General features: G+C 54.7%; 1 protein-coding gene across 11 annotated transcripts in view; it reads left to right on the forward strand.

Annotated features, from left to right (window-relative positions):
• Nucleotides 1-23,039, forward strand: part of EHMT1 (euchromatic histone lysine methyltransferase 1) — a 111,989-nt gene that overhangs the window by 46,461 nt on the left and 42,489 nt on the right. For 8 of the 11 annotated variants that reach the window (XM_055541710.1, XM_055541717.1, XM_055541716.1 and 5 more), the window contains exons 2-6: nucleotides 130-193; nucleotides 4,457-5,013; nucleotides 12,765-12,945; nucleotides 15,671-15,828; nucleotides 15,948-16,136. In XM_055541710.1, coding sequence (XP_055397685.1) covers nucleotides 130-193; nucleotides 4,457-5,013; nucleotides 12,765-12,945; nucleotides 15,671-15,828; nucleotides 15,948-16,136 — 1,149 coding nt within the window. The remainder of the gene's footprint in view (nucleotides 1-129; nucleotides 194-4,456; nucleotides 5,014-12,764; nucleotides 12,946-15,670; nucleotides 15,829-15,947; nucleotides 16,137-23,039) is intronic. The other 3 variants (XM_055541711.1, XM_055541712.1, XM_055541718.1) reach the window with 3 other exon arrangements.

Raw genomic sequence — 23,039 nt, forward strand, 5'->3', positions numbered from 1 at the left:
CATGGGCGTCCTCACGGGCCTGAGGGGCCTGGTCCGCCGTCCTTGGTGGGCTGGTTCTGATGTGGGTGTGACGCCCATGGGCCGGGGTCCTCTGGTGGAGCGTGACTGACGACTGCTTCTCTTCCGCAGGCGGTTCCGGCGAAGGGGGAGACCAAGCAGGACTGCGGCCTGGGAGCCGAGCTGCCGAGCGAAGGTAAGGGTGCCGGGGCTGCGGGCCTGCAGGGCGGTCCCGTGAGCGGGGCCCCGGGCTCCCGGCCCGCTGGGAGGCAGAGGTCCTGGTCCCCAGGGCGCCGGGGCCAGCTGGGGCGGCTGCACGAGGTGTCTGGGCTTGGAAGCCCCCCGAGTTGCCCGGCGGTGGAGGGAGGCTGGTGAGGGCCTGGTGCCCAGGGAGCCTCTGGCTGCCCTGCGTGGGGCCGCGCTGGGAACGACCGTGGGAGGTGAGCCCACTGTCCCACCCGAGCCTGCCGGTGGCCCTCCTGAGAGCAGCATCCTGGCTGGATGGCACCACCCGGGGCCCGCTGCACTCCTGCCCCACGCATCTGCCCGCCTCTCAGCTGGGGATGAGACCAGGTGGGGGCCGAGGTCAGCCAAGCTTGCGGCTGTAGACGCCCAGCTGGGTCCTGGCCTCTGAGGGCACGCAGATGCTGGGTCGAGCCTGCTGCGTGTGGGCAGCCGCTCCGCCAGGTGCAGGCTGGGCCATCTTGGCAGACGAGCAGGGAGACGGGGGCCCGGGCGCTTGGTCCGGTGACTGAGCCTCCCAGGATGAGGCCTCAGGTGGCCTGCTGGCGGGGACGCCTCATGCCCCAGGCTGGTGGCCATGTTCATGTGTGTCCTGAGCTGTGATGGGAACTCCGATGGCCCCGCTCCCACCTGGGCAGCGTCTCTGTCAGCTTTCACATCCATGGGGTCCTCTTTTGTGACCACGCGTGCACGCCTGAGGGTGCCTGTTGGGGATGCAGAGTGTGGGCCCTGGGCCGGGGCTGGCGGCAGGCAGCCTCACGCTGGGATGAAGGACCCGGGGCACAGGCCACAGGGCGGGGTCGTGGGGGCGGTGGCACGTGATCGAAGCGCATCCGATCTCAGGAGAGCCTCTGGGGCTGGTTGGGGGTTTGAGGGGCCTTGCTGCCCAAGACTCTTCTGGAGCCCCACCCCTTCCCAGGTCGGAAGCCCGTCCTGGGGGCCAGCTCGTGTCTGCCTTCGGTCCCAGGTGCCTGGCTTGCGCTGATGGATGGACGTCCGTGGCCCTGCCTTGCTTACTGCCTCACTCGTGCCTAGGGGTGCAGCCCAGAGCCCCTCTCTGCTGTCCCTGGCCACTCACACACTGTCCTGCTGCCCCTCTGCTCCCGTGCGGGACCCCTGGAGCCCCGCCTCAGTGCTCTCCTCCGGTGCTGTGCTTTCCACTCCCTGGCATGCTGCCGTTCACGGGCTCCTCCCCTCGTTCCACCCTCCTAGGCCTTCTCATAAAGAGCTTGAGGGTGAGTGCTGCTAGGTGCGGGGCTCCTCCACACGCGTGGCCCCTGAGCCCAGCCCTGGGCCCCTCCCAGGAGCCTCCAGACTGGTTGCCGAGGTGGCTGCCCCGCGCCCATCCCACAGCGCCAGCTCATGGGCCCCATCTTTCTGCTCAGAGTCGTCTGGGTTTGGTGTGTCTCCCTGCTGACTGCTGACACTGAGCATTTCTTTGTGTGCTTCTTAGCCTTCTGTATATCTTCTTGGCAGAAATGTCAATTCAGATCCTTTGCCCATAAAATTGGTTATTGATTTTTTAAAATTTATTTTTTAATTGAAGAATAATTGCTTTACAGAATGTTGTTGTTTTCTGTCAAACTTCAACACGCATCAGCCATAGATATACATATATCCCCTCCCTCTTGAACCTGCCTCCCATCTCCCTCCCCACCCCACCCCTCTAGGTTGATACAAAGCCCCTGTTTGAGTTCCCTGAGACATACAGCAAATTCCCATTGGCTGTCTATTTTATATATGGTAATGTAAGTTTCCATTCCCTTGTAGCTCAGTCAGTAAAGAATCTGCGTGCAGTGTAGAAGACCTGGGTTTGAACCCTGGGTTGGGAAGATCCCCTGGAGAAGGAAATGGCAACCCACTCCAGTATCCTTGCCTGGAAAATCTCATGGACAGTGGAGCCTGGTGGGCTGCAGTCCATGGGGTTGCAAAGAGTCGAGCACGACTGAGCGACTAACACTAATACTTAATGTAAGTTTCCACGTTACTCTTTCCATTCATCTCACCTCTCCCCCCCTCCCCATGTCCGTAAGTCTGTTCTCTATGTCTGTTTCTCCATTGCTGCCCTGTAAATAAATTCTTTAGTACCATTTTTCTAGATTCCGTATATATGTGTTAGAATTTCTTTTTCTGATGTAACTTCACTCTAGGTCCATCCACCTCATTAGGCCTGACTCAAGAGTGTTCCTTTTCATGGCTGAGGAATACTCCATTGTGTATCTGTACCGCAACTTCTGTATCCACTCCTCTGTCGATGGACATCTAGGTTGCTTCCATGTTCCAGCTGTTGTAAATAGTGCTGCAATGAACAGTGGGATACATGTGTCTTTATCAGTTTTGGTTTCCTCAGGGTACATGATTAGGAGTGGGGTTGCTGGGTCATATGGTGGGTTATTGATTTTTATTGATGAATTGTCAGAGGTTTTTCAAAATACATTTAAAGTACAAGTTCCTTATCAAATGCATGATTTGCAAATACTGCCTTCCAATCTGTACTTTGGCCACCTGATGCGCAGAGGATAAAATGGTTAGATAGCATCATCAGCTCAGTGGGCGTGCGTTTGAGCAAACTCTGGGAGATAGTAAAGGACAGGGGAGCCTGGTATGCTGTAGTCCATGGGGTCGCAAAGAGTCAGACACGACTTAGCGACTGAACAACAACAACAGTCTATAGGTTGTCTTTTCACTTTCTTGACTGTGTTCTTGGAAGCACAAAATAAAGTCCAGTTTATCTGTTTTTCTTGAGTTGCTTATGCTTTTGTTATAGCATCTAAAAAACCATTGCTTAATAGAAAGTCATAAAGATTTATGCGTATGTTTTCGTTTTATAGTTAGATCTTGGATACCTTTTCAGTTAATTTTTGTATATGGTGTGAGTCAAGGGTCCAACTTCCTTCTTTAAGTTACTTGCCCTGTGCATTTTAGAATAAGGTTATGGAGTTCCTCAATATACTGATTGGAGCTCCAGTTAGGGCATCATTGGACCCAGAGAGTTAATTTGAGGTGACACGCATCTTTGTATCTTTGCCATCTCCATAGAGGCTTTGCATGATCTCGGTTAAATTTTATATCCTATTTTATAGTTTTCTGCTTTTGTGAATACCATCTTATTTTTTCTCATGTTTTCTTCCCCAAAGTTAAGGCTGGCGTAGAAAAATGTCCTTGTTATTTGCACTTGATTTCACGTCTGGCAGCCTCTCTGCACCCCTGATTGATGTGCCTCTGCGCCCCAGGTGTGCGGGAGAGCTCGCCCCTTGTTGCCAGGCCTCTCATTTCATCTCTACTCCTGTGGGGCCTCCTGGGACCTCACTCTTGTGTGAACCTTAGTGGTGTTAATAGATGAGATGTCCTGACGTTGTTTCTGACCCTACATGGAATTCATGTAACGTTTCTGAGTAAGTACACTTTTGCATAGATTGGCACACGGGCCTCTCCAAGCTGAGAAGGTTTCTCACCTATTCTGTTCTGCTGAGGATTTTAAAAAATTAATAGCCATTTATCGATTGAGATCGTACTTGCTGCGCTTAGGTTTCTGTGCTCAGGCTATAGTCGTGAAGGCGGGCCTCGCCCCGGGGCCCAGTGCTGCCGTGACGGAGCTGTGGGGGTGCCGTGCTATTACCCGGGGACTGGGCTGGTGCATGGTGGGCTCCTGGACATGACCACTGTCCCCTGCACCCAGTGCTGTAACCGTGGGCTTTCTCCTGCGGTGGCAAGTGTGTTTCTTTGTTTATCAAGTTGTGGAGGAGAGGAGCTTCAGAGACCAGAGGTTTGTTAAGCTCCTGACTGACAGACTGAACGCATCCTGTTTTCTTTACGTCTGTTCTTGGGCAGCTGCTCCGGAGACCTTGTTTTCTGTCTGAATCCTCCCCAGTTTTGTTTTCTAGCAGTGACTTTGTTCCTGGAGGATACTAAATCTGTGTCATGTGTTTGAAGCCTTTTAAGAAGTAATTCACAGACAATTGGATGTTTGTTTCAAGGACCACGGCCCCACCCACTCCTCAGCTGGGGCTCAGGGCAGACTGCCCTCCCTCCCGGGGACAGGTTGTCCGCCACTTCATCAAGTCACTGTTGAGACAGTGACTGTGATGTGCTTTGTATTTAGCCCATCTGAAGTCAGATGTTTGTCATGAAGTAAAGACAGTTTCCTGTGAGCATAGCAGTGGGACTCTGTTGGGGTCGCAGGTGGGCACCCCTGACTCTTGTTCTCTTTCTGCAGGGTCACCCATGGCTGCTGATGACGGCTCAGCGGAACAGCAGGGAGGGGAGGCCCTGGTGGCTGCAGACGGGGAGACCAACGGGTCCTGTGACCAGAGCGATGCCAGTGGCCACGCGGCTGCTGTGAAGCACCCTCAGGAGAGCACACGAGGCAGCCCTCAGGAAGGGGCCGGCCCGGGGGCCCGGATAGCGGAAAATGGGATTTTGGACAGAGACCCCGAGGTGGGGAAGCAGAACCACATCCGCTCTGATGGCTTCCCCCAGAATCCTGTCATTGGGAGCAACGGCTACTTCCTTGGCAAGGCCCCCTTGTCTGAGCCACCACTGCGGGTGGCCAGCGCCCTGGCTTCCTCCCTGCCTGGCCACGCGGCGAAGACCCTCCCTGGCGGGGCTGGCAAAGGGAGGACTCCCGGTGCTTTTCCCCAGCCGCCGGCTGCTGTGCCAGCCAAGCCTGGGGAGGGCAGCAAGGACACAGAGGACAAGAGGGCCCCGGCCCCGGGCGCCGACGTCAAGGTCCACAGGGCTCGGAAGACCATGCCGAAGTCCATCCCGGGCCTGGTAACGCGTCCCTGTCGGGAGGGCCTCTCCTGTCTGTCTGCTGTTGGTTTCGTGTTTGGACGGCAGGTGGACTTCTCTGCATGGAGGGGAGAGGCCGGAAAGAGGGGGTCATTCGCCAGGGTTGCCAGCTGGGTCCTGGCGGGTGATTGCCAGCCTGTCTTTGAGGCTTCCCTTGGTGTGCCCAGCCCACGGGTTGCTCCTCCCCCTCTTTGGGAGTCACTTTCTTAGGAGGCTTAGCACCCACCCGCTTCATTGGGGAGCAAGCATTGGGGAGGGCAGTTAGGCCTGGAGCTGCTGAGCTGTCTGCTCCCAGGTGTGCAGTTACACCCCGGAGTTTCTTGGGCGTGTCGCCTGCTGGTGCCCGAGGGCCTTCCCTGGGCCCCCGCGGCCTGACGCACACCCGAGGCTGAGGGTTCTGTGGGGTCTCCAGATCAGCTGCCCCAGCACCTTCTCCTGAAACTCCCACCCCTTCCAGCACCTCCTCCCGAGCCCCGCCCTTCCAATACCTCCTCCTGAGCCCCGCCCCCAGTTCCTCCCTGAGCCCCGCCTCTGCAGCAGCTCATTACCCTGTCCATTTCCCTCCTGTGTCCCCAGCGCTTCTGTCTTGCTGGTCCTTTCACGCGTTGATATTTTCCATTTTGACAGGTTTTTTTTTTTCATATCCAGTGTATATGATTAGATTTTAAGTTAAGAATCTCTGTGTTCTCAGTTACATTTTTGTTTTATCCTTCAAAAGATAGTTACAAATCTTCTGTAGTCTTGGTTGAAACTGCAGTTTCTTCACATGGGGTTCTGTTTGGACTGGGCACCTCTTATTCGGGTGATTTTCCTCTGAAATACCTTTCTGCCAGGATTGTGCTCATCTTTGTGCTATGGCTCCCTGTTGCCTGACCCATCCCCTGGGGCTGGAGGTGCTGGGAGCTGGACCACTGCCCATGCAGTGGCTGGCTCTGGCATGGCTTCTGCTTTTTGCAGTACTTTTTGTATGTGCCAAAACTTAAAAAACTTGTAAATAACTATTCACAGGAAGCCACACAGGTGGTGCAGAGAGACCCCATGACCCCTGCCCAGGGCATAGTATCGTGGGTTTATGTGCCCACCTGGCACCACGAGGCCCCCTCTGTGGTCACCCCACCATCCCCATCCTGCATGTCTGTTGAGCATCATTTCAGATGGTCCATAACACGGGATTATGGAACTTGGGACTTTGTTTTCTCACTCTGCACCCCCAACCTTGGCAGGCTGTGTCTGCAGGGCCCTCCTTTGCACGTTGACAAGTTGTGTGTTTTGCAACGCTCGCCCATCCAGGGGTGTTTGGGAGGCCCTCAGTTTTGAGCTGCTCCATCACAGCCTCGCTGCACCTCGTACACGTTGCGTCTGGGCTGCAGCCCTTGCTCTGGGGGTTTCGGGTGTGCTCCCTTGTCAGGTGCTGGCTTGCAGCCAGGCTTCATCCTTGCGCTTCCGAAGACCTACGGTCTTTTTAAGGAAAAGTTGTTCATTTTGATGAAGTTTAACTTATACAGTTCAGTTCAGCTCAGTTGTGTCCAACTATTTATGACCCCCATGGACTGCCTGTCCATCACCAACTCCTGGAGTTCACTCAAACTCATGTCCATTGAGTCAGTGATGCCATCCATCCAACCATCTCATCCTCTGACGTCCCCTTCTCCTCCTCCCTTCAGTCTTTCCCAGCATCAGGGTCTTTTCAGATGAGTCAGCTCTTCGCATCAGGTGGCCAAAGTAGTGGAGTTTCAGCTTCAATATCAGTCTTTCCAATGAACACTTAGGACTGATTTCCTTTAGGATGGACTGGCTGGATCTCCTTGAAGTTCAAGGGACTCTCAAGAGTCTTCTCCAACACCACAGCTCAAACACATAAGTTCTTTGGTGCTCAACTTTCTTTACAGTCCAACTCTCACTGGAAAAACCATAGCCTTGACTAGATGGACATTTCTTTGCTAAGTAATGTCTTTGCTTTTAATATGCTGTCTAGGTTGGTCATAACTTTCCTTCCAAGTAGTAAGCATCTTTCAATTTCATGGTGGTGGTAATTTTGGAGCCCCCCAAAATAAAGTCTGTGACTGTTTCCACTGTTTCCCATCTATTTGCCATGAAGTGATGGGACTGGATGACACGATCTTAGTTTTCTGAATGTTGAGCTTTAAGCCAACTTTGTCACTCTCCTCTTTCACTTTCATCAAGAGGCTCTTTAGTTCTCCTTCACTTTCTGCCATAAGGGTGGTGTCATCTGCATATCTGAGATTACTGATATTTCTCCTGGCAATCTTCATTTCAGCTTGTGCTTCCTCCAGCCCAGCGTTTCTCATGATGTACTCAGCGTATAAGTTAAACAAGCGGGGTGACAATATACAGCCTTGACGTGCTCCTTTTCTTATTTGGAACCAGTCTGTTGTTCCATGTCCAGTTCTAACTGTTGCTTCCTGACCTGCATACAGATTTCTCAAGAGGCAGATCAGGTGGTCTGGTATTCCCATCTCTTTCAGAATTTTCCACAGTTTATTGTGATCCACACAGTCAAAAGCTTTGGCATAGTCAGTAAAGCAGGAATAGAACTTACACAGTATTTTCCTGTTAAGACTGTGCTTTTGGTATCATGCCTAAAAGCTCTTTGGCCAGCCCTAAATCCTGAAGATTTTCTCTAATTTTCATAGTTTTTTAGTTTTATGTGAACTTTAAATATATGTTGTGTGTGTTAGTCACTCAACTGTGTCTGACTCTTTGTGACCCCATGGGCTATAGCCTGCCAGGCTCCTGTGTCCATGGGATTCTCCAGGCAAGTATACTGGAGTAGATTGCCATTCCCTTTTCCAGGGGACTCTTCACAACCCAGGGATCGAACCTGGGTCTCCCGAATTGCAGACAGATTGTTTACCAAACTGAGCCACCAGGGAAGCCTTAACTATATGACCTGTTGTGAATTAATTTTTGTATTAGACTTGAGGGTTAAGGTGAAGTTTTATTTATTTGCCTACCATTTTTTGGACCACCATTATCGATTTTAAAATTCATGTCAGAAAATTTTACGTTATTTCTTTATCTCATTGAAATTACACTTCACTCCATTCCCACTTCTAGAATTCCGCTCTAACATAGTTGATTCCTGAAAGTTTTTTACTGTCACTGTTGTATTCCTCTAGGGAAAAAAAAGCAATTTGGAATTTAATTTCAAGAAATGTCTCTGACCATAACATTTATCTAGGGGTTAACTTTGTTGTGGTGGAGTTGCTATGATGTTATTAGTACACAGTCAGTTGCAATGCTCATCATTCTGTTGGCAATTACTGAGCACACTCAGGCTGTTGCAGGGAAAGGAGAGAGAAGGGTTTTGAGGCCTCAGAAGCTGATTTGCTGAAGGCCATGCTCGCCTTCTTATCACACCGTCTGCGTCCCAGACCCCTGCGAGAGGAGGGGACTGGAGATGTGGAGACTGGGGGCCCTCCTGGCTCCCAGACCCAGACCTGGCCTCTCCTGACTGCTGGCTTTTCTGCTCCCCAGACCCTGCTCAGTCATGTTCAATTTTCTTAGGAAAGCATGTTGTATTGAAAATTGAGTTTTGAAAACAAATGTGTTGCATGTTTATGACAAGAAATCTATCTTCCATTAAAAGTTTAAAAATGCAGGGTTTTTCACAGCCGGGTGGCCTCTCATCCCCACGCAAGGCAGAACCAGCTTGCCTCTTGGATGATGGTGTCCACACCATCAGACTCCCCGGCTCAGGGTTACATCAGCCCCTGTTCACACGAAGGAGGTGAGGGAGGCCCTCGTGTCCCGCGCTGGTACGCTGTGTACACTGGCTCCCTGGCTGACTCGTGTTCGCTCTTGGAGGTGCTGTGCGGGCCTGGCTGTCTCCTTGGGTGTCTGTGTCCCTACAGCAGTCTTGGTCTCTGGGTTCAGGAGAGGAAGGTGGGCCAGGTAGGGTGGGTGTTTGCTGCCCCTGGAGGGGGGCCACCGGCCTGTGAGAACTTGCCCTGGGGGCACCTGGCTTGGCCTGGGCGTGGAGTGGGGAGTGGCGAGCAGAGGCTGGGCTGGGGCAGACGCAGTTGTCCGCAGGTATTTTGGTCACAGGTGGCCGTGCGGGCATGTGCAGGTACTGCAGATGTGGGCACGAGTCCTCTCCCCGCGTGGGGGACCGGCCCGGCCCTGGTAAGGGGCACCGCCTGAAAGTCCACCCTAGCTGCTCTGCCTCGGTGGGTTTGCTTGGTCAGAGGATAGAGCCCTATCCAGATGTAGAGTCTTCACTCAAGTTTAGCAGTTCTTAGCTTTACTTTTTAGATATTTCAAAAGGAGCCCTGTGTGGGGCCCCCAGGCAGGTGGGGAACTTTTGGAGGAGCATGCTCCGTCCGGCTGCGAGGAGCCATGGCATGGAGCTGGGTCCCGGGCTGCCCCCAGGCAGGCCTGCCAACCTCTCCTGGATGTTGACTCCAGGAGATGAGGGCACCTTTTTTAAAACACTATTAAAATGCACATAACATATAATTTACCATCGTAGCCATGTTTAAGTGCCCGGCCATCACCCTGTCATCCCAGAGCTTGCTCGTCTCCCCAAACGGACCCTCTGTCCCTGCTAGACTCACTTCCCTCCCCTCCTTTCCTCCAGCTCTGTCTCTGCCCCACCCCCCCCTACACACACACACACCCCCACCCCCACCCACCCCTGTATCTACTCTCTGTCTCCGATTGACAGAATCAGTGCTTGGTCCTTCATACAAGCAAGTTCAAGTTCAGTCACTCAGTCATGTCTGACTCTTTGCAACCCCATGGACTACAGCATGCCAGGCTTCCCTGTCTATCCCCAACTCCCGGAGCTTGCTCAAACTCATGTCCATCGAGTTGGTGATGCCATCCAATCATCTCATCCTCTGTCGTCTCCTCCTCCTCCTGCCTTCAATCTTTCCCAGCATCAGAGTCTTTTCCAATGAGTCAGCTCTTGTTATCAGATGGCCAAAGTATTAAGAGTTTCAGCTTCAGCATCAGTCCTTCCAGTGAATATTCAGGACTGGTTTCCTTTAGGATTGACTGGTTGGATCTCCTTGCAGTCCAAAGCACTCTCAAGAGTCTTCTCCCAACACCACAGTTCAAAAGCATCAGTTCTTTGGCTCTCAGCTTTCTTTATAGTCCAACTCTCACATCCATACATGACTACATGACTACTGGAAAAACCATAGCTTTGACTAGATGGACCTTTGTTGGCAAAGTCATGTCTCTGCTTTTTAATATGCTGTCTAGGTTGGTCATAGGTTTTCTTCCAAGGAGCAAGCGTCTTTTAATTTCATGGCTGTAGTCACCACCTGCAGTGATTTTGGAGCCCGAGAGAAGTCTGTCACTGTTTGTATTGTTTCCCCATCTATTTGCCAGGAAGCGGTGGGACAAAGATCCTTCATACAAGGATCTGTCCTTTTGTGTCTGGCTTATTCCATGCCATACAGGGTCCTCGAGAGTCGTCCACACTAGCTCAGAGCATCCCTCCTTTTCAAGGCTGAGTGATATTCCACTGCACGATCGTTCATGTACACACCACACACACACACTTGGTTTATCCACTCTCCCTTGTCGGGCACTTGGGCTGCCTCCTCCCTCACCTGCTGTGAACCCACTTGTACAAAGAGCTCTTCTGGCCTCTGCTTTTGGTTCTTGAGAGTGTGCGCCCAGAAGTGGGATCGCAGGATTGTGTGGTAGTTCTGTTCCCTCTGGAGAAACCGCCATGCTGCTCTCCGTGGCGTCTGCGCGCTGGAGGCAGAGTGCGCAGAGGTCCTTGCCAGCACGTGGTGTTCTCTGTCGTTCGGTAGCACCCATCCCAGGAGTGCGAGGTGGTCCTACTGCAGTTCTGAGTTGTTTTCCTGATGGTCAGTGATACTGAGCGTCGTTTCATCTGCTTTTTGGCCCTGTGTGTGTCTTCTTTGGAGAAATCTCTGTTCACGTGCTTTGCCTGTTTTTAAATTGAGTTCTTTGTTGGGATGTAGAGTTATTATATATTCTAGATGTGAATCCTCTATCAGATACATGCTTCGGAAATGTTTTCTCCCTTTCTGTAGGTTGCCTTTTCATTTTGTTGGTTGTCTGTTGAGGCACAGAAATTAAAAAAGTCTTAATTGAAGTATAATTGACTTACAATTATTATATTCGTTTCAAGTGTACAGCATCGTGATTAAATATTTTTATATATTACAAAATGATCACCAGGGTAAGTCTAGTTACAGTCAGTCACCATGCAGTTATTGTACAGTATTGTTGACTGTATTCTGCATGCTGTGTATTACGCCTCCATGGTTCACCTGTTATGTAACTGGAGGTTTGTACCTCGTCATCCCCTTCACGTGTCTTGTCTGTCCTCCCCCGTCCCTCCCCTCTGTTTATTCTGTGCATCTATGCGTCTGTTTCTGTTTTGTTGTTTGTTCATTGTTTTTGTTTTTTAGATTCTACATGTAAGTGAAGTCCTGGTACTGGTCTTTTTCCCTTCTTTCACTTAGTGCCTCTGGATGCAGAAGTGTTGTCAGTATTGTGACTGACAGCGAGGTTTCATCCTCCTTTACGGCCAAGTGCAGCGCCTGTGTGTGCTGAGCCCGTGCCCTCAGCCGTGCGTCTGCTGCTGGCGCCTGGGCTGCCGTAAATAGCGCTGCAGTGAGCGTGTGCTGCATTTACCTTCGTGAACTGTTGTTTTTGGGTTTTTTTGGATAAATACCCGGGAGTGCAATTTCTGGATCATACAGTAGTTCTGTTTTTAAGTTTTTGAGGAATCCCCATACTGTTTGCACCAGTCGGCGTTCCCGTCGATGGGCGCTAGGGTTCCATTTTCTACACGTCCTCTCCAGCATGTATGAGTTGCCGTCTTTTGATAATGGCCATTCTGACAGACAGGAGGGGCTATCTCATTGTAGTTTTGATCTGTAAGAAATTTCTGTTTTTAATAGAGTCTAATTCATCTTTTTTTTCTTTTATTGCCTGTGCCCTTGTAATATCGAAGGGGTCGTCACCAAGTCCAGTGTTGTGATGCCCCCACTTTGTTTTTCCCACACGTTTGCTCACTGAGGCCTCTGATGCGCTGAGCTCACCTCTGCCAATGGTGTCAGGCGAGGGTCCTCCTGCGTCCGCCCTGTGCAGGCGGCTGCGCCGTTTCCCAGCCCTGTATGTTGAGGGAGAGCGCCTGCTGCGTGTGCAGGTGCGTGCGGTGCAGCCGCGCCGGGCCGAGGGCGCGCCTCCGAAGGCTGTTGGCGACTCGGGGAGCGTGCGGTGGGGGCGCGTGAGTGGCGTCTGGAGCGAAGGTGGGGCTGCCGGTCAGTGCCGGCGTTGACCTCGTCGCCCGGGAAGGCTGAGGCCAGGACACCGAGCAAGTGGGTAAAACTCAGCAAAAGAATCTTAAAGACGTGGCGTGGTGATGCCGTGGTGTGAAACCCGCTGGGGGTGCCCCGAGTGGAAGGCGCTTCCTCAGAGCTTCCTGGGTGTCTCTCGCGAGTCACACGCGGCACCCGAGCCACAGGCTGGCCAGCTCCCTGCCGCTTCCCCTCGAGGCGCAGACCCTGCTCTCCCCCGCGCCGCCACCGCGCTCCTCCTCGGCCCGCCCGTCCTCGGGGCTGGGGGACGGGGCAGCTGGTTCTGTGCCGCCGGTGCGTCTGCCGGTTGTGAGTCAGTGTCGGCTGAGTGTTGGGGCCGCCTGTGTGTCTTGTCGGTTGCGTGTCTGTCGGTTGTGAGTCAGGGCCGCCTGTGTGTCATTGTCGGCTGTCTCTGTTTTGAAGCACGCGGCGAGTAAGGACCCCAGGGAAGGCCGGGACGCCCGCGACCACGAGGAGCCGAAGGAGGAGCTGAGCAGGGGCGCCTCGGAGTTCGCACGCCAGCAGCTTTCACCCCCCTTCCCGTCCCTTCACCAGTCGCTACCTCAGAACCAATGCTACGTGGCCACCGCGAAGGCCCAGACAGGTAAAAGGGGCCCGCCGTGCTCCAGGGTGTCCGCCGGCTCCGCCCTCGCCCCGCCCGTGTCACTGCCTCTGCTGGCCTCCAGCTCCCAGACGAAGGTCGCTTTCAGTCTGATGGTCTGCGGCCGTGGTTCGGTGGGGTGGGCGCTCTAGGTCTGGGGTGGCGGTCAGTTCAGGGGCTGAGTGCCGGGGCCTGGCGCGTGGGACGGCCCCTCCTGCGTCGGAGGGGGGCACGCCAGGTCCCCGGCGGGCCTTTCTGGAGAGGGGGTGGCTCCTGGGGGGCTGTGGGGGGAGAGCTGTGGAGCCCGCTCCCTAGGAAGTCTGGATTTCTCGGGACAGATGGGCTCTCCGCCAGGCCCTGGGTTCGCGGGCGAGGGGGGACTCAAGACTGCGAGAGGCCCCTGGTGCGGGATGGGGGCGTTCTCTTGTTGCCTGTCAGGAGTTTGATTTCAGACCCGAGTCTCTGTGGAGGACCCCCCCTTCCACCACGGGCGCAGTCACCCAGCGAGGGGCACTCGCCTCTGCCCGTCTTGGCGGTTGCAGACCTGGGCCCCTGGGTGTGTGCTTGCCACGCGTGGCGCCCTCTCACGTGTCGCCTGGGAGGTGCTTCTGGCCAGGCGTTTCCTGCTGTCCCCTGGAGCGTGTGGTCAGTCTGGAGCGCCCCTGGGGTCTCAGCTGTCTTCTGGACCGCCCCCGAGGCCCATGTCCTCGCTGTGTCCCCCGGGGGCTGGGGACCCCCAGGTCACTGTCCTGTGTGTCTAGGGAGGTGGGGCCTAAAGGACTGTGTGGTCCGCTCCTCCCGCTTGGCAGCGTGGGTGTCTGGGGACATCCGCCGGGACTGACCGCCAGGGTGGCTTCCCCTCCGTCGTCCCCTCCCGCCTTCACTTGGCGCTTCTGCTGCAGTGAAGCGCTTCCCTCTCCAGCTGTGCCTCTGTCTGAGCTCGTGGGCCGTCCTGTGTGTCTCCCGTCCATCACCGTTATGCCTGCGTTGTCCCGGGTCTGCCTTTTAGGCTGGCTCCTGAGTCCTCCAACATGAGCCCCTCGCTTCTGAGGACTCCCTGCCTTCTCCAGGTGGACCTGTCATGTGTTGTCCTTCCTGGTCCTGGGCCCAGCCTTGTCTCCAGGGAGCTCATGTTCTGTTTGTTGAAATGCAGTGGTTGGTTAGAAAACAGGGTCAGTCTGTCTTCCCACCACTCCTTGGTACTATTGTTAAATAATAATAGAGTCTCAGCCAGACAGACTGGCAGCTCTCTGTGAAACGGCCCCCGTGTGTGTGTAGGGCTCGGCGACAATGTCAGGAGCTGGTGCTTCTGTTGAAAAGTTAAGATCGGGAACTTCCTCGTGGTCCAGTGGGTAGGATTTGATGGTTTCACTGCTGAGGGCGCGGGTTCAATCCCTGGTCAGGGAAGTATGATCCTGCAAGCCCATTGGTGCTGCGGGGGAGGGGGAGAGCGGTAGGGGTGGGACAAGTTCAGATTGTTTTCGTTTGATCTCTGTCATTTCCTCATCTGTTCAGGACAAGTTCTCTAAGCTGAAACACTTAGACTGTAGTGGTTTCCCACGGGAGTCCTTCCTGCCTTCTCTGCAGGCTGAAGATGGGGCCCCACAGGCTTGGGATTGCGAATGTGTCCTGGTGCCCAGACCCTCCCGCAGCCTGTGGCCCTGCTCCTCGGGGGGCGCAGGTCTCCCCTGCTCTTCCCGTGGCCTTTCTGCCGCGTGGCCCTGGCTGATTGTGACGGCACCTGTGTGGCCTGGGAGCGCGCGGCCTCTGTCCACCTGGTCCTTCAAACCCGCCTCCCCTCCTTCCTCTGTGCCGCCTCCCCTCCTTCCTCTGTGCCGCCTCCTGTCCGTGTTAGACTTGTCTCGGGACACTCACGATTTCACGTCATCCCTTCTTGTTCCCACTTTGAGTCACGGTGGTGCGAACCCTGGAGGGCCTGTGCGTGCCATTCAGCCTCAGCACAGGCTGGGCAAACTCCAGATTTGCACGAAGTGCACAACCCGCCTGCCTCCCAAGATCGCCGGGAGGCCTGCTTGGGGCTCGCCTGTGCCCGTCCCGCGTGTGGGTGGCATCGTATCTCTGCGTGCTCCCCTGCAGGCCCACATGCCGATGGCTCTCGTGTCCTGGCGCCCATGTGCACAGCCGTCTGTTTCTCCAGTGTCCCCTTCCCGTGTTTCATAGAACTTAAACATAAGGCATTTCTCTCAGTCCTTTGGAGGAGTTCCTCCATGTGAAAGCAATGGTTTTCAGATTTTTTTAGAAAACAATTCTTGAAACTTCTTACAAAAGAAAACATCGTAGGAACCCTCATTCCAAAGCAGGGAACCTGGGGCTGCCTTGCCCAGAACAGCGTCAGTGGCCACAAGCCCTCCCTGCCCCGGCTTGGTCCCGCAACCACTGCACTTGCCTGGAATCCCTGCTCCCAGACCGCCCGCCTGCCCTCGTGTGCAGGGCCAGGGTGCTGAGCAGTCGTGGGGTTCTGGCCGAGGACGGAGGGTCCTGGTGACCACAGCCTGTCCGGCACTGCCAGCTCGCGTGTGCCCTCTGCACAGCTTGGTGTTTCCTTGTGAACAGATTGCATGGTCCATGGTGGGTTTTCTGCTTTCTCTGTGCAACTTACGACACTTGTGGGTGCTGTTGGTGCTGTGGTGATCAGCCTGCCTTTAAAAACATTTGAATGGCATTTCTTTTCTTCTCTTGTCCCCTTTTGACTTTTTTTTCTTTTTAGCTTGCTTGCCTTTTGTTTTAGCAGCTGCAGTATCTCGGAAGAAAAAGCGAAGAATGGGAACCTATAGCCTGGTTCCTAAGAAAAAGACCAAAGTGTTAAAGCAGAGGACGGTGATTGAGATGTTTAAGAGCATAACTCATTCCACGGGGGGTTCCAAGGTAAGGGGTGTGCCCGGCTGTGGGGGGCCCTACGCCTCTCTGCTCTGCTCCAGGGCGGCCCCTGCCATGCCCACTGGGAGGAGTCAGGGGGTCCCGATGCTGCGTCTGCCCTCTTCCAGGGTGAGAAGGATCTGAGTGATGGCTCCCTCCACGTGAACGGTGAGAGCCTGGATCTGGACTCAGAGGAGGATGACTCGGAGGAGCTGGACGAGGATGAGGACCAGGGCGGCCCGCCAGCAGCTGCGTTCCCCACTGAGGATGGCAGGGCCTCCAAGGATGGCGTGTTGGCACCTGACCGCAGCCAGAAGGTGGGTGGCATGTACACCTGACCTCAGTCCCGGGTGAGGGGCTGGAGGACGTCTGTACTTTTGGGCCCTAAGAAAGCCCTGCTGGCTTCTGGCTGCGGTTCTTGGGTTTCGTCTCTCTTGGGTCTTTGGACCGTCTGTTTTCATCAGAGCAGTGCTTGTCTTTCTGGGCAGTGCTCCCTGGAGTAAACGTCTTGTCTCTAGGCACTGGAGTAACGGGAACAGCGTCGTAAAGAGCTGCTCTGCCAGCTATGCTGACCCAGTGCCTGTGTAGCCTGCCCTTGGCCTTGGCTTGGTGTCCTGGGCTCCTGCCCCGGGTGCGGTCTTCCTGCAGGCCAGGACTCCGTTCTCCCGGAGGGGCGAGTGCCCAGCTGTGAAGGCCTGTGGGGCGGTTAAGTGTGCGGGAGTGCTTGACAAGCTCGGGTGTGCCGTGTGGTGGTCCTGGCGGTGCACCGTCTGGGGCGGTGTGAGGGTCCCCACAGGGGCAGCGGGAGCAGACCTGGGCAGAGCGGCTCTTGGTGTTCGGGCCTTCTAGCTGGGGGACGGATGAATTGGAGGAGGAGCAGCAGCCATGGCTGACAGTCAGCCAGATGCAGAGCCGTGGTTTTCCCGTCACCGCCGTGTGTCAGATCCGTCTGAGGAAACCCTGGGCCATCTTTGCGTGAAACAGACGCCATATCTGACGAGTTACTCTGAACTAAGGGTGGGCAGAGATGATGTGGTGAGTTTCTTGCAGCAGTGACTTTTTGGAAGTGTATGATTTTGTTGATTAGCCTTTTGCACTTTGCAGTAGCCCCGTGGGTATAGATTTTGATGTGTGAAAAGGATTTTCTTCCAGCCTCTGGAGTTCGGGAGTTTCTTATTGTTCAGACACTCAGTCGTATCCGGTTCTGTGCAACCTCATGGACTGCTGCAAGCCAGGCTCTTCTGTCCTCCACTGTCTCCCCGAGTTTGTTCACATTCATGTCTGTGGAGTCGACGGTGCCATCTCATCCTCTGTCGCCCACTTCTCGTGTTGCCCTCAGAATTCCCCAGCATCAGGGTCTTTTCCCGTGTGTCGGCTCTTCGCATCAGGTGGCCAAAGTACTGGAGCTTTAGCTTCAGCATCAGTCGTTCCAATGCATATTTGGGATTGATTTCCTTTAGGACTGACTGATCTCCTTGCAGTCCAAGGGACTCTCAAGAGTCTTCTCCAGCACCACAGTTCAAAAGCATCAATTCTTCAGCGCTCAGCCGTCTTTATGGTCCAACGCTCACATCCATACATGACTACAGGAAAAACCATACCTTTGACTTTATGGACCTTGGTCAGCAAAGTGATATCTCTGCTTTTTAATACTCAGTCTATATTTGTTATAGTTTTTCTTCCAAGGAGTAAGCGTCTTTTAATTTCATGGCTGCATTCACCATCCACAGTGATTTGGGAGTTCAAGACAATAAAGTCTGCCACTGTTTCCACTTTTCCCCATCTATTTTCTGTGAAGTGATGGGATCAGATGCCGTGATCTTAGTTTTAAGCCAGTGTTTTTAGTCTCCTCTTTTACCCTCATGAAGAGACTCTTTAGATCCTCTTTGCTTTCTGCCATTTGAGTGGTATCATCTGCATATCTGAGGTTGTTGATATTTCTCCCAGCATTCTTGATTCTAGTTTGTGAGTCATCTAGCCAAGCATGATGTACTCTGCACATAACTTAAATAAGCAGGATGATGATATATAGCCTTAATGCACTCCTTTCCCAATTTTGAACCAGTCTGTTGTCCCATGTCCCATTCTAACTGTTGCTTCTTGACCTGCTACAGGTTTCTCAGGAGGCAGGTCAGGTGGTCTGGTGTTCCCATCTCTTGAAGAATGTTTCGGTTTCTTGTGATCCAGACAGTCAAAGGCCTTAGTGGAGTCAGTGAGCAGAAGGGGATGGCCCCTTGTCTTTTTTTAGTGTTTCTTAAATTTCAGAATCATCGTAGCCCCTTATGCCAGTTCTACTTGTCTAGGAGGTTTGGGGGCAAAATTTTAAATGTTGTCCCAGCCCCTGAGGTGTAATTATTCAAAAATAAATTGGTAGAGAATGCTAACACTAGAGATTTAAAGGAAATTTTAAAATCATTTAAGATATCATTTGTTATTTTCCCCCTCTCCTGTAGAAGCATAGGAGGAAGCAGTTTCCTAGCCCGTGTGTGTGTGTGTGAGAGAGAGAGAGAGAAAGTCTCTCAATCGTGTCCGACTGTTTGTGACCCTATGGACATAGTCCATGGAATTCTCCAGGCCAGAATGCTGGAGTGGGTAGCCTTTCCCTTCTCCAGGGGATCTTCCCGACCCAGGGACTGAACCCAGGTCTCCCGCATTGCAGGCGGATTCTTTACCAGCTGAGCCTCCAGGGAAGCCCCTCCTGGCCCCTAGAACGGTATTTGGAGGGTGCGCTCTCAGGCCTGCCCTCAGCGCTGCCTGCTGAGCCTCCAGGGAAGCCCCTCCTGGCCCCTAGAATGGTATTTGGAGGGTGTGCTCTCAGGCCTGCGTTCGCCGCTGCCCGCAGTGGGTTCGGACCCTGGGTGCCCAGGCTCCTCCTCGTGGCACCGTGTGCCGCTCTGGGCCCTTCAGCAGGTGTTGTCTGCCCCCTTCTCCCCTTCCCTGAGCCATTTCCTGTTGTCACGGGGACACTCGGCATGATCGCCCCCGTTGGTGGGACCTGGGCGGCACCAGGGCGCTGGCTGCAGCGTGTGAAGGCGCGGATTTGCGTCTGCGTGTCCCTGCACCTCTGTGTTGGTTCCAGGCGGGCCAGGCAGCCCCTCACGGTCACCAGCCATCAGGATTTGTTCTGTGAGCCCCTCCCTGCTGGCCTGTGGCCTGGGCAGTGTGCTGTGAGTGCATTGCTGACCGACGGCTCGAAGGACTCTGCTGTCAGCCTTGGCTGTGGTACCAGAGCTCAGGGACACTAGGCTGCTTCTGCGTGATTTCTGGGTTCTGGATTCTAATTACGACATACAGGCCTTTGTCCTTGGCAATTTTGAATAAGTTGATGTAAGCTAGCTCTTGTTTTTTCCTTGGCTTAATATTTTATGTGTAATTGTTTGACTCGTATAGAACTCGTGGTAAAAAGCGTGGGCGGGCGCGTGGCCGGGGGCCACGTCCCGTGAGGCGGGTTCTGCGGGCCGCAAGGCTGGGCTCTGGGGCCAGCAGAGGCCGCGGACGGCCGCCGCTTCCCTGGTGACGAGACCGCCTGTGTCACACGCACGCAGCGCTCGAATCCGGGTCTGTCTCTGGATTCTCAGTGTTGATGGAAGTTCTCCTCTTCCAGAAAGAATCTAACACTCAGTAACACTGTCTAGACGTTAATACAAAGGGGAAAAAGTCAAATGAGTATCAAGCTAACGGAAGAATCGGGAAGACAAATAAAAGCAGAATCAAGAAGAAATGTGGAAAATGCAGTAAGTTGGTAGGAGCAGGTCTACACAGGTCAGTGATGGAAACAGACTGCGGTGGGTTTACGTGCGGCTCTTCAGATACGGGGAGACGCGAGGCACACGGGCCGGGCCTGAGACGGAGCGTGCTTAAACGCCGAGTCCAGTGTCCGTCTGTCAGTCACAGCCACGCCTCAGAGGGCCGGGGTGGGGGCCTTCCCAGGACCTGCGGGGGTCCCGGGTGGGAGGGAGCTGGAGGCTGTGTGCTGGGGTCTGGCTGGCTGCTGCGTGGACGAGCCAGGGTACAGGCCAGCCTGCAGGTGGGGCCGCTCCGGCCTTGCTCTGGGTTGCGGCCCCTGTTTCTGAGGAGCTGGCGGCTCAGTTGTGACTCTGGGCTTCACTCATGCTGTTGGTTCATTTCTGTTGTTGTGTGACGGCATCTGAAGGTGGCCTGGGATCCCCGAGCCCCTCCAGGGCCGTCACGGCTCTGGCTGGGGCTTACCAGGGTCCCTGAGCCCCTCTGGGGCCATTACGGCTCTGGGGCTTACCGGGGTCCCCGAGCCCTTCCGGGGCCGTCACGGCTCTGGCTGGGGCTTACTGGGGTCCCCGAGCCCTTCCAGGGCCGTCACGGCTCTGGCTGGGGCTTACTGGGGTCCCCGAGCCCCTCCAGGGCCGTCGCGGCTCTGGCTGCGGCTTACCGGGGTCCCTGAGCCCCTCCGGGGTCATTACGGCTCTGGGGCTTACCGGGGTCCCCGAGCCCTTCCAGGGCCGTCACGGCTCTGGCTGGGGCTTACTGGGGTCCCCGAGCCCCTCCAGGGCCGTCATGGCTCTGGGACTCGCTTGCCTTTCTCATTCTCCTCTGTGGAAGCCTCGCTGCACATGTGTTCCTGGCCAGCTGTCCCCAAGCCCTTGGCTGTTCTGAGGAGTCTCTGGGGGAGGAGGGACGCTGGGGGCGATGTGGGGCTGCCCCCTCCAGCCTGGCTGTCACTGTGCTTTGCGTCTGCCGGGAGCTGTGCGCCCCACGTGTGCCTCGGGCCGAGCGCATCCACGCTGCAGTTCTGGCTCGCGTTTCCTGGCCTCCGAGAAGGTTGTGGGTGTCCTGGAGCGTTTGCCACGTGATGCCTTCTCTTGTGAAATGCCTGCTGGGAACTCAGCTGTTCATCTGTGTGGTTGTTGGTCTTCTTAAAAGAGCGATCTGTAGGAAAGGAGCCTCTGTGCACGCGGCCAGCATGCTGCCCCTGCTCCTCACTGGTGACTGACGCTCGGCACCCTGGTCTTAGCACTGGGTGGATGGGGCGGGAGGGTGCGGCTGTCCCCCGCACTCCGGCCTGCTGGCTGGGCCCCTGCCCCGTGCGGCCTCTGCCTGCCGCGGTCCCGCAGGTGCCCATCGATCTGTGTCCCAGACGCCGCCACGCTGCTGCCCTCACCGCCCGTCCCCAGGCCTCAGCCCGTCCCTGCGGCTGCCATGTGCATTCTCGTCCACTGACCCCTACTCATCCCTTGACAGTCATGTGGCAGGAGTTTCAGAAGGTGTTAATCTGCCTATTTTAGTGGGTAGTTCCATTGCTCGCTGTTTTTAAAATAAAAAACTATCCAGTGAAATTTAAAGATATTTAAATAAAGCTGACTAAAGATACCAGGAGAAAGTTGTATGTGTTGGTGGAAGTTTTAAACCATCACAAACACGAGTGAAGAGAAGATGCGGATAGCCACTGTCAGGGCCTCCCTGGCGGCTCAGTGATGAAAGGACCCACATGCTGACGCAGGAGACGCCAGTGTGACCCCCAGGTCAGGAAGACCCCCTGAGAAGGGAATGGCAGCCCACTCCAGTATTCTTGCCTGGGAAATCCCATGGCTAGAGGAGCCTGGTGGGCTACAGTCCATGGGGTCTCGAAGAGTTAAACACGACTTGGTGACTGAACAGCAGCAGTAGCCCCCACCTCCCCTCACACGAATGCTCTGAGCTGGCCGTTCTTGCCGCAAAGCTGTGAGGTGAAAGCCAGAGGGAGCATTAATATTTAAAAGGACAAGGGAGAGAGTTTGCTGAGAATATAATCCTCATCACTGTAGCCGGTTAGCCGAGCGTGGGTGGTCCTGCCAGTCGGAGAACATGCGGACAGCCTGTCAGCAGGATGCCCAGGATGCTGGCTGGCGTTTACGACCGGGGAGGTCAGGACGGCGCAGCCAGGCCTGTGTGCAGGGGCTGCTGCTCCCCTGATGGTCCTGGGGCCGTCTCAGCAGCTGAGGACTCGGAACACAGAGCCAGTATCACCCCCAGAGTTAGCTGTCATCCTGAAACCCCGCCAGAGCACCTAGCAGCAAACTTAACAAGAGACGTCTGTGACCTGTAAGGGAAGTTAGATACCTTTGCTGAGAGAGGTTTAAAGAAACATAAGTTCATGGAATGACCCATAGTTTGTCTGAAGGAGGAGCTCCCTTGTGTAATTTCCCTTGCCCCATGTTATCCTTAACTCAGAATCCTCACAGGACCTTCGGTGGGGCCACCTGATGTGGGGGTGTCATGGCGGGAACAGGGGCAGGGTTGGCAGGATGGGGCTCGGTGGGGCTGGACAGGCACCACGCGGGGCGGCCGCCCACCTTGCCGTCCATCCGCAGTGCGGAAGTTTGCTGTCAGATGGGCTTCCAGCTGGGGGCGAAGGCCGTGAGCTTCTCGGTGAATGTTACCGGGATGACTGGCAGCAGGTGGTCACGGGGCACAGGAGACGTGGGCTCCATTCCAGACACACAGGGCGGTGGTCTCATGGTTCTGAGCACACTCAGACCACTATGTACAAGGGTAGGTATAAATCAGAGAAGTTGTTACTTAAGAAAGCAAATTCCAGAAGATTTAAAATGTCCACACAGGGACTTCCCTGGTGGCCCAGTAGTTAAGGCTCTGCTTCCAGGGTCGGGATGAGGGTTCACTCCTTGGTTGGGAACTAAGACACCACATGCCGGGCAGTGCAGCCAAAAGTTAAAAAAAAGAGTTAACACAAAATACTCAACTGTGGGAAAAAAGCTTTGGAAACCATTTCTTCTAATCTCAGATGAAGGCTTGCTGGTGTAAGACACGAACCCAGAAGCCGTGAAGTGGGAAGTGGAGAGGTTTGACTCGTCCAGTTGGAATCTCAGAAGTTTTATATAAAAAGAAAGAGGAGAAGCAAAGCCCATTAAGACTTGGTAGGAAACTGTTGGTAACGTGTTTAGCAGACAGAGGAGATCTCTCCTGTGGGTGTGTAGCTCCCACAGTTACTAGAAAGCAGGGACCCAGGGGAGATAAGGTCCAGGGGTGTGCTCTCCCGGACTCGGAGGGAGAAACAGAGGGGCAGGGCTGGGGGTGCTTGGGGCTGTGGGCACCCCCTACCCCCAGCGCCGGCTGCGGTGGGAGCCCGTGTCTGCTGTTTCCCTGGAGGGGGGGGGTCTTAGCTGTCCTGTGCGATTGTGGAGGTTTGTAGCCCCTGGAGGAGCTACATGTGTGCAGGGCAGAGGAGGGCACGGGTGCGCATGGGCTTC

This window comes from Bubalus kerabau, chromosome 11, assembly GCF_029407905.1.
Source record: "Bubalus kerabau isolate K-KA32 ecotype Philippines breed swamp buffalo chromosome 11, PCC_UOA_SB_1v2, whole genome shotgun sequence".
Classification (NCBI taxonomy): domain Eukaryota; kingdom Metazoa; phylum Chordata; class Mammalia; order Artiodactyla; family Bovidae; genus Bubalus; species Bubalus kerabau.